General features: G+C 34.1%; 2 protein-coding genes across 2 annotated transcripts; both read right to left on the reverse strand.

The window, feature by feature from the left end:
* Window positions 1–554: 554 nt before the first annotated feature.
* Window positions 555–3,068, reverse strand: LOC113497912 (circadian clock-controlled protein-like). The gene is made up of 5 exons (XM_026877716.1): window positions 2,854–3,068; window positions 2,175–2,394; window positions 1,559–1,689; window positions 1,096–1,251; window positions 555–787 (listed from the first exon to the last, which is right to left on the reverse strand). Exons 1-5 carry the CDS (start codon window positions 2,909–2,911, stop codon window positions 636–638), a joined length of 717 nt encoding a protein of 238 aa, XP_026733517.1. The 5' UTR covers window positions 2,912–3,068; the 3' UTR covers window positions 555–635.
* Window positions 3,069–7,178: 4,110 nt separating this feature from the next.
* Window positions 7,179–14,417, reverse strand: LOC113497911 (circadian clock-controlled protein-like). Its single transcript, XM_026877715.1, has 5 exons — window positions 13,991–14,417; window positions 9,054–9,273; window positions 8,784–8,914; window positions 7,940–8,095; window positions 7,179–7,422 (listed from the first exon to the last, which is right to left on the reverse strand). Exons 1-5 carry the CDS (start codon window positions 14,046–14,048, stop codon window positions 7,271–7,273), a joined length of 717 nt encoding a protein of 238 aa, XP_026733516.1. The 5' UTR covers window positions 14,049–14,417; the 3' UTR covers window positions 7,179–7,270.
* Between the last annotated feature and the right edge of the window lie 2,066 nt (window positions 14,418–16,483).

A 16,483-nucleotide genomic window follows, 5' to 3' on the forward strand; every position in this document is an offset into this window, starting at 1 on the left:
TTCAAATTACGGAACCCTAAAAATTAACGACTTTTTCACTACACACTCGTACGCTAGTATTATTATTACGAGGGTTATTATTGAAGCCGTTCCAACGTAACCGGATGAAAAACAAGAGCTTTGACATGTCAGTGTATAAAAAACTAACCACGTATTCTGACCTCATACTTTGTCCTTTTTATGTGAAGGACAGTTTGGTAGAGCTTTATTTATACAGGTTATTTTTTTGTAAATATCATCAAAATGAAGATTAAGCTTATATTATGATTTTGCATTTAGTTTTGCATGAGTATTTCATAGCTGGATGCGAGCAGCCGAAGTTAGATCAAGATGGCTTGCAATTGGGGAGGCCTATGTCCAGCAATCGATGAATATGGGCTGTTGATGATGATTTCATATAGTTAATGCAAATATGTATGCATTGTGGATATGTTTTTTTCTATAATGTTTGAGGGTTCATTTCTCACACGGTACCTTATTATTCCTATTAATAAGGCTCTGCTATCGATCCGTTTTTCCATCACTGGACAATACATTATAATAAAACATAAAAGTATATAATTGAAACAAATTTATTAAACCACAAACAAAAAATCAACTGTATGCTACTCTTTTCATAGCAATATTGTGAATATTTACAAAACTGCGTAGTCTTCAAGGGCGACCTTTTCGTAATATTTGTTCATGTTCTTGAAAACATTGCTGACTGCTAAATCGATCAGAGGTCTGCCGAACTCCAGGGCAATTTGTTGCCAGTTTTCATTCAAGAAGTTCAACATAGTTTCACCTGGAAACCAAAGACATCACAAATGAATATAATGAATATTTTACAATAGAAGAACAAAAATCTTAATAGAGTGTCGAATTAGTAAAATTGAAAAGCCGCAAGCACTTTAATCAGTGGCAGCCCGTTTGGTCGTTGGGTTATTACTTTTTAATAATTATTTTCAGAATTGACAGTTTGAAATTGTGTCTCAAATACCAGCTTTTCTATTAGAGCACTATTGTGTTACACCAGACTTTATAAAACTGATCCCTCATAGATTCGCCATTTTCTTGCCTGTCTGTCTCCGTATGTTCAATACCAATACTTACTCAGCTGTTTGTTTCCATTGAACAGGTTTGTCAGGTGGTAGTGACCGTTCTCCTTTACGTCGAACTCAAACTTGTACTTCTTCAGCTTAATGTGGTCCTTGTCATCAGAACCCTTAACTACATCATAGTCGATATGCGCTTTAATGGCGAGGTGTTCTGAAAGCAACAATTCGCTATTGTTTTATTACCCACCAAGATCTTTGTATATTTTTTTTTTCTTTGTGTTGAATATGTATGCAGCACCCTTGAGCTTAAGTGAACGTGTAGTAACTTCACTATGATTCTAGATTCAAGCCAAGATCAGTGAGTAAAACTTTTTTGAGAATCGCATTTTAGTGGGCCTAGACCAGTTACGATTCTCCCAGAATAAAAATGTCATTTAACAATGTCTAGATCCTCTGTTCAATTAATCTTTCATTGCAATAAACCATTGATGTTACCATTTAGTAGTATTAAAACTTACTCAGTCTCAGCTTCATTTGTCCGTCACCAGTGATGGGTAGGATCAGAATTTTCCCGTCAGCAGTATAGTGGCCCTTGACTGAGGCATCGAGATGGAAGTCAATGGTCATCGACTTCTTCTTTTCAACCCATCTATTAATGAAAACAGGATTAAGTGTTTAATAGATCTTAGAAACGAAATCTGTTCTAGTTAATTAAACGGATATTAAGTACTAATTCTTTTCGTGAGACTTATCACACTCGAACAAAATTTTTGATCGCTTATTCTTAGAGACGTTTTGTTGTGATGGCCTTGCAATTCAATGCATGAATTTGTTGAGTTTCTAACCAATGAGTTTTTTAAATTTATATGTACTTTCTGAATTATTCTTAGATACCACTGACAAAAGATGAAGGAAAATTTGGTGAGGGAACCTAGATTCCAAACATAGAAATCTAAAATTACCAACCCGCAGAGGGCTGCAGTGGTGGCAGGATGAATTCCAGCAGTATAAATACTTAACAATTTGAGTAAACTGATTCACGAAATAGTAACTGTCAACTATCAAGACTCTACTTAAATTTATTTAATAAAAATATAGATTATCCAATAAAATTAAACTGAAATGTCATCTTACTTAACACTGTCGACAGTAGCGTTCTTCAATCCCTTCAGACGACCATCACTCAAGGTGAACTGAAGTCCAGCTAGCTCGAAGCTCAGTTTCTCCAGCTCCATAGGATCCATAACCTGAATGCCAGCCTCAGGGATACCTGCCATGAATACTGGCGTGATGTCCTGGAAGAGCTTCGTCATGCATGGAACATCTTCCAGCTTGCATTTTGTCGCAGGTACAACTGTTAAAGAAATATTCTATTTATCAGTTTCTTGTTATTAGTGGTCTACAAAAGACGGTGTGCCGATCTTGATAGACCAGAAACTGCAAAAGACAGATTTTAAGGACTGGAGTTTTACCCAGTATTGGGATCCTAAACAGCCTACCACATCTACTTGAGCTAAGAGTTTGAAGACTGGTGTGCTGCAGGAAAAAAAGACGGAACTCTACACGGCCCCTTCCTGTAGCTGAGGCTGTACATTGGCATAAGGTTCCATCTAGCAATGGATTTCTCCAGATAAGTTGCTTTTAGTATACTTGATTATACTCTACTTATACTCTACTTACATATATTATATACTTATAGTATACTTGACAAATAGCACTATCGGAGGACTTTAGTATAATATCTCTTAGAGCAGACAGCATCGTCTTAGGAGCTAATGGAAACTTTTAAGCAAATAATGAATATTGTACTTACATGCTGATTGAGCCAAGCCTATAGCTAAAAACAAGGAACAAGCCACTTTGAACACCATTTTGCTAACACAAACACTTTCGTACAGCAAACACTCAACTGTACCTGAACTCAGAAAAGAAGCCTTAATATACCTTACAAAACCTATCGACTACTGAATTTTACATAATACATAAATTAAATATTATTGTTAACAATATTTCATAACTATTCAAAATAGACAAACAAAAAACACTGTATAAACCAATTTACCTTGATACGTGATTGCTCTACCTTATCAAGTAACCAGAGGTCTTTGTTACTTGGATGTTAAAGACGAAAACTGTGTAGATTTTTCACTTTTACTACCGCACATTACTAATGCAAATGTTTTTTTTTATAAAATTACCATTAATCATAACCATTGTTGAGGCATTATTTGCAGAAAATATATAAATTTGCATTTTAGGCAGAGGCAAAATATTTTTTAGTAAGGTATAGTATCAAAAATTATATGTTTTATGGATTGATAAACATAAGAGGCATGTTTGATCCTAATGCAGGCATAAATGTGACTTTTAAAAGTTATAAGTACCGTCAATATTCTTAACCCTAACGCCCCTAGCTGTAGGACATCTATTAATAGGCAGGTATCAAAGGAAAATATATTTGTATTTATGAATGTCTTTGGTCTTCTAATGTCCCTATTATAATGGTCATGTCTGCATTTTCCTTGTCCCATATTTTTCCTTATATGCAGAGACTTAGAAAACTGCTTAACGAAAAGTTTAATATTCAAAAGTAATAAGCCTACGGTAACTAAAAATTGGGATTAAATATCCTATTTGTGAATTCCAGTTATAAACTATATGTGTACCAAGTTTCGTCTTAATGCATTCAGTCGTTTTTGCGTGAAAGAGGAACAAACATCCATACATACAAATGTACGAGTAATAGCTTTTAAACCAGTATTCGTTTATTTTATCAGAAACAAACACTCAGACTCAAACATCAATAAACCCCCAATGTTTCATTAAAATGATTAAACTTCATTCATGATTAAATGTACAGGTATTTTATTTTTGTCTTGCTAAAATACTCAATGGAGGTAGAAATAAACACAATTTTCCATTAGGTAATATTTTAAAAGTTACATCAGGGAATAAAAGTTTAATGATTTTAATAAAACCTACTTTTGATGGAATCGGCGTTACATTGCATGGTTAGTCCTCTACTTTCGTTTTTACCAATATTCAAATAGAAATCAGAATTTTATCTGTCATAATCGGCGTACCAAGTCATGATCTGTTCTTGTATTTACAGGAAGAGGGCCGACTAATGCAGTTGTGGAAAAGAGACAACGCTCTATGTTATGTAGAGCGCCGTCACGCTTCCCGCTATTTACTTAAAGAGGTGGCCTCGTGGAGGATAGGCCTCGTGACCAATCATATCTGCGTGTAAGTATTGAAAAGAAAAAAATATTTTATTTTACAACTACAGCACTAAGAAATGTTGTGTTTTGTGTTGTTCAGGATTCACAAACATTCATATCATGCATATAGGCACCCAGACCCAAGACAAACTATATTTCATCACAGAAAATCTTGATACTACGCGGACATCGAGCAGGCAATCCAGTCATACCCAAGTTAATTTTGAATCATTACTGTATAGTTTCATTTTGTACTGTACATACACTATTTACTGCCTATGTTTTAAATATTATTATGCTTTTTATATTATTATATCATAATTAAGTCAATGGCATCGGTAACTTACCTTCTTGGGGCATTAAGTCCAAGGCTCGAAACTAGTTTTTTTTATTAAACGGTTTACCGCGTCATTCTGTGTTATTGTACAAAGAGTTACTATGTTAAATATAAACATAGAAAAAGCATAAGGACATTTATGTGGTATGCTTGTTTTAAGAGAAGCCATCATATTTCGTGCTTGTATTTATAAAAATAGCAAGAATAACCTGTACTGACATCAAACGTTGAGTTCTAAGTGAACTTAATAAAATGCGGTTGAGTACGAGTCGGGTCAAAATCATCATTTACAAAATTTCGACTGTCTGCTAAACGCTAAATTAGTTAATTATTATTTATTTGACCCGACTGTAGAGTAGCTTTACTGAATAATAGTGTTGCTCTCAATACGACGTCTTCATTTAAGTATACCTATTACGCAATACTGTTACTTAAACCTAACTGTCTATGTATAATATGTATAGTTGTCCATTACAAAACATTTTCTAAAAGGTCGTTTTTCAACCCCTAGTGATGTCCCACTAGTCACGGTGTCTGGAGACCCCAACCCTCTCCCTATTTGCTGACTACAGCATCGTCAATGCGGAATCAAAAATAACCTTTTGCAAAAGCCAGCAAAATATATTTGGAACTGTTTTTCTCTATAATAATTTGATGACGTCGTCAATATATGCTTCATAGCTATTGGCCACTCATAGCTTAATTAGGTCCAGAGGCTGCAGCAAGATTTCTTGAAGGATTCCCGCGTCCACGGCACACGAAGACAAGACCAAAAACATGGGTGGGTTTTAGTCCTTAAATGTCTATCACCCTATTCCGCCTGCCGGAATCCAGGCTTTAAATAAACATTTTCCGTGGTTTAGTTGTATACAATTATAATTAATATATAAAATTTTAACTTTATCTATATCTAATCTTAAGTTACAATTTCAAGAATGATTATGGAACGGCCTTATAATGTAATAATTAAAATACAAGCACAACTTAGTATGGTACACATGACCAGTAGGTACTAAACAGAATACTATAAAAGTGTATAAAGCAGCGATCATAAATTGAAGTGATAAATGTAAGTTCAAAGGTGTCAATAGTGTTAGTGAGTAATATTATAAAGATTCATGACTTGTCCTTAACATTGTTAAGTTTGACACGTTTTTATACGTAAGAATATCTAATGGATATTATTTTCAAAGTTTAAGAACTGTTCAAATATGAGTTCATCACACAAAATGTTTCTAAACCAAGAAGAGTCCGTATGTAAAACGTACATCGGCTTTTTCTTGTTTGAAACAATGACTCTATTAATGGAAAGATTATTTTGAAAATCGGGGTTAAAAGGGTACCTGTCGCAAACATCCAAGTCAAGCACGAAGACCCAGACTCATAAGAAGAATTCGTGGATCACACAAATGCTCATTATACGCGGGGATCGAACCCGCGGCACGTCTCATTTTGGCGTAGTGTTGTATCGTTTTCAATCCTTGCAGCTTGTAGAAGAAACGCGTTATAAGCTGTACTGAGAGCCGTTTTGCTTACTCAACTGGAGATAGTATTCTGCTTCCTGATCAAAGGAAATTACAATCTTAGTCTTCCCAAAGGAAATATTATAATACCTACCAGAATTAAGAGAATGGTATGGTAGAGTGGAGATTCGATTATACCTCGACGAGGAAGGGAGGAGGAAACGTAGATTTATCATCATCATCATCATCTCAGCCTATCGCCGTCCACTGCTGAACGTAGGCCTCCCCAAAGTGCGCCAACCATCCCGGTCAACGTAGATTAGTGCATAGAAATATGTAAAGATTGCAACAATTATATTAATGCCTCTATATCCAAATAGTCCATTCATATTAGTACTCGCACAATTATTGCAAATTTTATAAGCATCAAATTAGTTTTCTGAAATAATATTGTTAATCTACTGATCGCTTACTCCGTTGTACTGCTAGTAAGATTTAAGGCATAGGTATAAGCGGCAAAGCTAGTTGTGATAAAGTAAAAAAATCGTTTTGAAACTCAGAAAATACTTTTTGAGTACTAAATGAGTTTACTAAGTGAAGACAACGGCATAAAAAGTTAACGTGAAATTCTTTTCACAGGAATTCAATTCAGAGGAACATTAAGCCGCTGTTGATTATTTTTAATTGTAGATCTTTGCTCATAGGAATTGCCTTAGTACCGTTGTACCTTTGTACGTGAAAGTGTGACTCCAACAATCTGTTCAGACTATGTAGATTAGTTGTGAAACTTTGTAAGCTTGATGCAGTATTTAATTATGTTCCTAGTGCCATTACGTATACACGCTAGTCCAAACTCCATGAATTTATTAAATGCGCCTGCAATATTTTAATAGCAAGTTTGGTAAAGTCGGTATTTGCAAAATAGTAGGTATGTTAAAATTTATGCAGGCGCTATAATACACACTAACGTCATCTAACCTAGAATCAAGTAGTTAATATTTTTTTTATTTACATTGAGGCTAAGAATCTGAGCGATTTAATAATCGACTTTAATTTATTGGCGAATTTCTGGCATCTGGAAAATGGAAAAACATAAAAACAATGAAACTAAATACACTTATGTAATAAAATAATTGTATTTCCTTTCTTCCAAATCCTTAACCGTAGCATATAATAATTAATTCTTTAAAAATAATATTTGGTAATAAATTAAACATTAGCAATCTCGTCTAAAGGTTGCGATCTTAGGTAAGTTTTCATGGCGGTGAATATTTTCTCAACTGGTTTTTCAAGCATGGGGTCTCCGAATTCTTGCGAAATCGCCTTCCAGTTGTCATTCATGAATGTGTGCATGGCATCACCTGAAATTAACAAGAATGGTATAAGGTCACGTAAAACTCTCAAAGTAAAACGATCGGCTCAATTTTTAACCCAACTGATACAAGAATTTTCTTCCATACGTATTCCGGCAAAAGTCCACATTCAGACATTACTAATAAATCAGTAAAAAGGATATAAGAAAACTTGTTGTTAAACGTGTGGTTTAAAAAAGAAATTAAATTAAATGTTAGAGGAGTAGTTGGGGTCACCACGCCAATACCAACTGTGCGCGGAATGGAACGGGTTTGATCCCCGCGTAGTAGAAGCATTTGTGTAATCCACGAATGCTTATACTGGGTTTGGGAGTCTTAGTACATAAAACTTCAAGATAACCCTAAGATTAAATACCTTAAAGAGGGTTTTTTTTTAATAAAAAGGTTTTAACAAACATTTCTTGTTAAATATTTCCTTTCTAAGTGCCAAAATAGATCAGCCTTTTAGTTTAAGCAGATAATACTCTAATAGTCTCAATAAATTCGATCAATCATCGATACTCACTCAACGCTTTGTTTCCATTGAAAAGGTTCGTCAGTTTGAAATGCGTGTTCTCATTGTTCTCGTAAGTGTATTTGTAGCTCTTCAGGTCAATGACATCCTTGCCATTCTCGTTCTTTACGATGTCGTAAACCATGGTCAGGAAAAGTTCGAGCTTTTCTGGAAAATGTAAGACATCAAACTGTTATTCCCTGTCTGATTTCCTAAAGTAGATTGAAATGGGTTCGATTCGAGAAGATATTTCTCCGCCATTTTAAATTTTGTGATATTGACGACATAGACTCAGTTGAGTAGGTATAAATAGAACAGTTGGAAGATCCCAGAGACGTAAACATTCAGAAATTGCAAGACAAGTGCAAAGACATTTGTTTCCTCCATTATATTAGCATCACGATAACCGATTGGAATCTTAATAGTATGTTCGTGGGTATCATTTTAGCAAACTTAACCTTTAAATTATGTAGATGTAGATATTTTAATGCGGTATGCACTGCACTATCTCTAGATCTAAACCAAGCTGGGAACCTAGCCAAGTTACATATCAGTATTTTTCTATCATTCTGCACCATATTCATGAAATTACTATGCGCATCGCATCACGCATGACTGAACGGTTTGCTTGTTTGCGAATTTATATGTTTTAGACTAAGGAAATTTTATGAGAGATTTATCTATTGGATAATGGAATTTAAGACCCATCTATCCCTAAAGGAACATTTAAGAACGGACACTAATAAACATTCAGTATTTAGGTAAGAGCTTTTTATACATTTGTGTGCCTTAAGAGGGATGTAGTGCAAAAGATACCTCGAAAATGATTTTTTAATGGTAATAAGTGATTACTTACTGATTTTGATGGTAACATCTCCATCACCGCTGATGGGCAGGATGAGCAAGCGACCTCCAGCCTTGTATTTGCCCTTCAACACAAGGGCAGCGTGGAAGTTAACACGGAGCTCCTTTTTACCAGTGTCGAAGCTGGAAATACAGAATATGAAGGCTTCAATCTAGCTCAAAAAGTATTACTATTGACTATAGCAAGACTACAGAAATGCAAAGCTTTTTCATTTCTTTCTCCATTTTCTTTATAAAAAAAAAGAGCAGAAAAAATCTTTACCTGACTTTATCAAGTACAGTGCCTTTCAGCCCTTTAATGTCAGCATCTTTGATGGTGAGCTTCAAACCAGAGAGGTCGATCTTAATGATATCAATGTGGACGGGCTCCAAGACTTCAGTACCAACTTCTGGGATTCCAGCGACGAAAGTTGACAAAGCATTTTGGGAAGACTTCAAAACGCAGCCTGAGTCACTGAGTTGGCATTTTTCAATCGGAGGTACTGGAAAAGGAGAAAAAGTAAGTTTAAGACACGAGTACAATGAACCTAGAAGTCTACTCAAACGTTGGGAAGACAAGCTGTGAATGCTAATGTCTTCTGCCCAAAACATTATTTCGGCTAGTTTGTTAAGGTTAATGACATTAGATTCAAACAATCCAAATAAGATGCCCAAAGCAGTGGCTTAAATGTTTTTATTTGTCGTTAAGTATGTATTGTTTTCATCAATGTTGGTGATTTATTGGTATATTAATGCCGTCAAAATCGGCTGCTTTGTTTCTTACATAGTCACTATATTTGTTCCCATTTCTGAACCCTTTTCTGAACATGCTCGCGTTAGTGTCTGGCGTACATGTTTGGTGGTAACGTTTATGAAAACCTTGATTTTAACTTTGCACTTGACATTGCCAGATCTTTCTTGACGTCACGTTTCTTTTTTTTACGCTGTCTGATTACTTTTTCAATGATATCGATCGATAAAGTTTCTAGTGAAGTGATTTCGAGATAAACCTTCAGAAGACTTTTTGTTTTTTTTTTTATGTAACTAGGTTAGTAGGCCGTGTACGTAGTATAAACTGCATCGATTAAGCAATCACGACTCCAAATCAAGTGCAGGACTGGCTTTCAATTTTTGTTCTGAATAATATAAAAATAACATATAATATAAAATTCGATAGGTCTACTTTTCTTTTTCTTATAGTATGGCTTGCTAATTTCTTGCCAGCTATTTGTATTTTTGTAATACTCATTTTTAAATAGATGATGAACAAATTACTGGGGTCAGCTTGCGCCAGTATTCCCCACTGAGTGACCTCTAGAGATGTCGTAAAATTTTCAAGGCAAACCGGGTGATCCTTTAAAACTATGTCAAAAACATCAGATTTGAAATTAAAATAATATTTTTTTAAGACGATTATGGAACAAAATGGTTTAACAAGCTAAGTCCAGTCCGCTTGTCTTTAGTATTAAGTCTTTTTTTTTTTAATTTGTTGAGCTAAATGAACTCAACCAACCATTATTTTAATTGGCTTTGGACTTTGTTTTTCTAAGGACTAATTATTTTTTTAAGAATTTTACGGCTAAACTCAAACTCTTTGTAATGATATTAAAAATTATTATAATTTAAATTAATTGTAGCTCCAGCATGAAACATCGATTATGTAAACGAGATGTTGGATGGTAGCTCATTTACAGTCGGTAAAAAATCATGATTATCATATAATCAGATCACAGAAGTGCACTTGTAACAATGGTAGAATTATATCTTGACTTGTAGATAATAACGGTGCTATTGGCATGTACCTGGTTACCTACTTGTTATAACAATTAAGTATGTTTTTTCATATAAATGCGCATTTGAGGAAAAGTGTAATAAAAACCGGCAAAGTAAGAGATGAAGTCGCATCCGGAGGGTTTCTTAGAACTGCCTGTTTGATTAAGTCCTTACTTTTGATATAAGAGAGTAAGTCGGGGGATTAATAAGCTGGAGTGTCAGACTTTTACCAATTAAAACTTAAACGCTGTGCGACGACTCCCGCATTTGGGCGATGCATGACACTGCATTGCAATTCATCACTAACAGACTTTCGTGTTAATAGATATACCTGATACAAAATGTTATATTGCGGTAATCAATATTCACGGAGGTGAAGTACGACATAAATCTTGCGTAGAATATGATTTTCTACAAGTTTATGCTCCATTAACACGTGTTATAGCTATCTACATCAAGAGCTAGCATGTGCCCTGTACTCTGGAACCTATATCCCACTACCGTAACTGCTGTGGGAACGAGATAGCGCTATACGCCAAAGAGCGGCGTCTCTCTTCGATAACTATCACAATATCAGCTTTAGAATTATTGGTACATTCAGTACATAATTTATTCGTACGTATTGTAATCAAATGATATAATTTACAAGTGTATGTTAAGATTTATAAGTTTGGTTTGTTTTTATTTACATAAATATTAACGCGTCTGAGTACATTTTTGCACGCTGTTGTTTATGTATTAGATCAATATTATGATGTATTTTGGCGAAATATAAACTTAGAACTTTGGATGAAGATGGCCTCCGTAGTCCCTCCGCAACGGAGGCTACAAAAAAATACTTTCGATGTTAAATCACATAGTTTTCTTCTTCAAAAAGTTTAAAACATCACGAGCTCAGGAACTTACTTTGGCTAGACTACTACTCGACTAGAGCATATGGAAATTCAAGGCTTTGCTACCAAGCAATAATAATTTTAATATTTATAGGATTAATTATGACGACTACGTTTATTTATAAAACACTAGCTGTTGAAAGCGGAACCATACGCTGCCAATCGAAAATAATCCAACGCTAACAAATCGGAATAAAAACTATCCTATGTCTTAATCCAGCTTATAAACTGTCTGTGTACCAAAATTAGTTAAAAGCCGTTCAGCGGTTTTTACATGAAAGAGTAACAAACATTTATCTACGTACAAACTTACGCATTTATAATATAAGTAAAGTAAATATTTTTGTTTTGTGTTGATTTAACATTAACATAATGGAATATATAAATAAATAGGAAGTTATGGCGTTATAAGTATCGAGGCCGATATCGATTCCGAAGTTATTTCATTGAATTGTTTATTTTTATACACGTATAAGAAAAGACAAAAAATAACATGGAAATAAACCTTTTATGGCCTTTTATGGTAAAAATCGAAGGTACGTTACGATCTTAAACAGATTTACCGGAAAAATTTTGTTTTTTAATCTTTTATTATATTTAAGGGGATTTTATCCACACTGATACGTCAACCCCATTGTACCTTATACTAAATTTTCTTACACGCTACTGAAAAGGGAATCACTGATTACATACTCGAACCAGACCACATATTCGTTTAGTAATTTCTGAAACAGGATTTGACAAAAAATTAATGAGACCATCATCGAAAATGTTTAATTTGAATTCCTTAATCAGTGATTCCCTTTCCCTTTTATTCTTGACACAATCCATCAGCAAATGTAAAAAATATTTTTATGTTGATGGCTGGCACGGCTGACCGAGTAGTTGGGCCACCACGCCAAACCCATTGTGCGCTGTGTCGCGTGTTCGATCCCTACATTGTGTACTCTACTTCGTGGACTTACGAAGGAATCTGGAAATATTAGTGCATGTGACTTGAATGTTGCGACACAAGGATTAAATTCCTTACCGCTATGACGTTTTCTTTTTATATTATCAACACTAAGTTTGAGTGTCAAAACCAGTAAATATTGGTAAATAGCCTCTTAAGTATTGGGCTATTAATTGCAAAAAATATACACCCACACTTAAAGCAAACATTTCATTCGGCTTAATCCTTTTGAGGCAGTAAGACTGTGAATAGGCTGTAGCACATGAATCGAGATGGCTAAAAGTAGTTTCTTTTTTAATGTTGGAAAAATTAGCATAGAAGTTAAGCTATGTGATGAAAGGGTATTTTTTTCTTTAGCCTAATTGTATTGCCCTCAGTGTCGCGATTCCGTCTAAAATTTGACTCGTTTCTTGTATTTCTTAATGAAGATATAAGTACTTTTAACTCTAAGTACATATAAACTGCAATCAAAGTAGTTTGTGGTTTGCAAATGGCGCAATGATCAATTATGATGTAAAGATTTCTATGTTCTATTGTATTCAAGCCTTTTACAATTTCTGCAATTAGCACTATTATTGGTAAAGGTAAATAAGTAAATAATGTGTAATATATTACACATGGCCTAACCTTGCTGGCCGTGACCGACACACAAGTAGGTAGTAGGTGCCTACCTATAACGGATAACGTGGTTTGCCTACAAATTACCTAATAAACGGTATTAATATGAATTTACTTTCAATAAAATCATCCCTGATTTTTTAAGCCAATACCCTACTGTTAATTTTTAAATAAGTATATTAATATTTTAATATACTTATTTAAAAAAATATTAATATTACTAGGCAAGAACGAAAGCAAAAAATAATAAGTTTGAACAATTGGTTACTTGCAATGTATCACGTTTTACGATTAAATTGTTCTTTATTTACATCAAAAAGGCGAGAAAATCCTTTGAACCGAACTTACTTATATCAATTTTTTGAAATACTGATTCGTGTTATTATGTGTATAGTACCACAAAATATACTTAATTAATTATAAGTAAGTATTGCAGTACATACAAACATACAAATGAAGCTTGCTTTAAGACAAAGTTATCGAGCAAATAAAGTTATGAACTTAAAACACTACGCAATTTTAAGTATCAAATATATTGAGACCAGCAAAGGACCTTACAAAAATAATTTATAATAACTTTACAAGACTGCTCGGAAGGGCTTTTATTTAAATTATTGTTCTTCAAAAAAAGTTTAACAATCTTGGTGTGCATTGATTAATATTTTTCGGAGGCTTTCTGGACTTTTTAACATTTGTTTTTAGTCGGATTTTATTTTAAAACTGAATTGCTCTTGTAGTAACCTGTACCTTTTCGTAGTAATTAAAGTGATATGTAGTATAAGAGACTCTTTTATTCACTTTCAGAGTAATAGAAGCATTATTATAATGATAACAAATTAACAAATGTCAAAAATAAAAATCTGATCAAAAAATTAAAATAAAGTTCAAAAATATATTTCAGACTGTCTTCTTGACTGGCACTTAGCTATAGCTGTTCGAAGTATAGAAATAAAATAATTAAGTAAATACACAGTAAACACTTACACGCTGCATATATAAATATAACTTGCGTCAGCAAAACAAACGTATTTATGGCACTCATAGTTATAATAATATAAAAACTCGATAACACAGTCCGGTCAAAAGCTCGGTCACAGTACAAATCCGCTTTATCCAAGCACTCCTATTATATATAAACTTTAGCGTTGAGCCGCCAAGGCCATTGATAAATCTAATCATTGTGATTCCTCATCTAGACCTCATCCAACTTCTTACACGTGTGATTAAAAAACAAAAAGTATTTTTAATTAAGGTAAAAAATCCACCAATACAATATACAACACATAAAAAGTACCAAATGAAGTGTAAAGTCGGATTTGCGATATAGGCGGTTCCGTACAAGTTACATACAAACAATCAAATTAAATTCATGAAAAACCTACCGTTACCCAACCCCGATTTTTTATTTTTCGTTGTTAAAACCACAACCGGATCACATCAGCAAAAAATGACAAATGTCTAGCTATCACGGTTCATGAAATACTGCCTTACAGTGACAGACAGCAGAACGTTTCTAAACTTCAGGTAGCGAACCCTAAAGTCTAGTTCAGGGGATAGCGACGAAAAAATTGTCACTTGTCTGCAATACTTTTTTCTAAATTGAGTAGCAAAAAATACTTAATTAAAACTAAAAACATTTTTGAACTCGTTTTTTTAACTAATTTTTTGTTGCTTACCTATTAATAATGAGAGATGGGTAAAGAAATGTTAGGAACTCATACTAACAAAAAGAAAAATTGTGATCAAAGTAACTCTCAGTTCAAAGTAACTGACAATGTCAAATGATTCGTGTCAACCTGCACGCATGCGCGGTACCTATCCTTGACTTTGACAAAGAGAGTTGACCGTCAAATTATAATTATTTCCTGTCGCCAGATACTTTGAACATTCAGGTTTAAGGTGTTCGTTATATTGGGTTTTATTATTTTACAATAGATTAAACGGATTTAGATAGGTTAAATCAAGGGGTAGTAAAAACTGCACACAAGCCTTAAGACAATCATTCTTTTGCAATGGGGTTTGCAATTTGAGTTTTTATTTTACCAATTACAAATAAGAGTGGAAGATAAAATGGCTGGGTGAAGCAGACCTCAACATACCTTGGAAAACTGAAAGTAAAAAAAAAATAACTGAATTGTACTACATTTATGTTAGTGGCCTTCCAGTCACATCATGTAGCAAATTTAGGGCTCGATCAGAAACCACAAATATAAAAATACCTGCCTATAAATGTCCCACTACTTGTCACAGATCTCTTCCCAATGGGAAAGGATGAGCATTGATCACCACGCTAGCTCACTGCGGGTTGGTGATTCAAATTCAAATCCATGTCCCGCACGAATTTTTGCTTTACCGTTTTTCAGTGAAGAATTATAATAAACAAGAAGGAAATAATATATCATTTTGAATCAGTCACATAGGTACCTCTTGCTGTAGGGATGGTACCTACATCTTCCTGCATACAAATCCATACGAAGAACCGAAAAACCACCACGACATTATGAGCAAATAGTTTTGATATTTAATATTCTAGCTTTTTACAAAAATACAGCCAACATAAGGCCGATTAAAATATCATTAAATTCAAAGATTCCTCAAATTTGGCCGACTCATCGTATGCGGAACCAAATTCTGTTATAAATAGCACCTTCAAAGCAGTCTAGTAGCAATCAGCGGATTAATGCTATAAAGGGATTAATTAACTTTTAATTATCCTTGATTTTACAATGTACCATTGTTTAGAAACGTTTATTGGTCATAAATATAATGATTGTTATGATAGAAAAGTACATATTTGTAGCAGAGCAGGATGTGAAAGGAAGAAAACCTGATATGCTTTGAAGATGCATACTTGAGAAATGGATAGCAGAAGAAATAGACCGGACAGTGTGGAAAAATCGAAGGGGGCAGGTGGCAGAGTGATAGTGAGTAACGGCTAAAAACTAACGGATAGCAGTTTGGAGCACGAATGTTTGTTCTGAGTCTGGATGGCTCTGGGCATGTAAAATTAAGTAGATAAAAGTCGACGTGTCCTTGCGGGTTCGAACCCAACACAAGGAAGTGCCAAAGTGACTTTATCTAAGTTGCCAAACAGTGAAACTACGGTGAGCTAGCGTGGTGATCAATGCTCATCTATACACGCCGATTTAATGATTATAAGTGAAATTTTACCCCATCAAGAAAACATTTTGGGAAGTGTATATTTGATATTTAGTATGTAGCTAATTCTACACGAAACTTTAAGTTTAATTCATACAAAAACGTATTCACTTATGACAGCAATCATATTTTAATGTTAAAACTTTTTATCGATACTTTTTGTCAGTCTGCACAGCGTAAACATTTGTAATAATAATACTCAAATTATTTTCTTTAAGGTCAAGGCTTGTTATGAGGCAGATAATATTATTCTGACTACTGATAAGGATACCAAATTTAAATCGTACGTACGCTTCTTTCACCCTCTCTAATTTTAAA

Source organism: Trichoplusia ni, chromosome 10 (genome assembly GCF_003590095.1).
Source record: "Trichoplusia ni isolate ovarian cell line Hi5 chromosome 10, tn1, whole genome shotgun sequence".
Taxonomy (NCBI): Eukaryota; Metazoa; Arthropoda; class Insecta; order Lepidoptera; family Noctuidae; genus Trichoplusia; species Trichoplusia ni.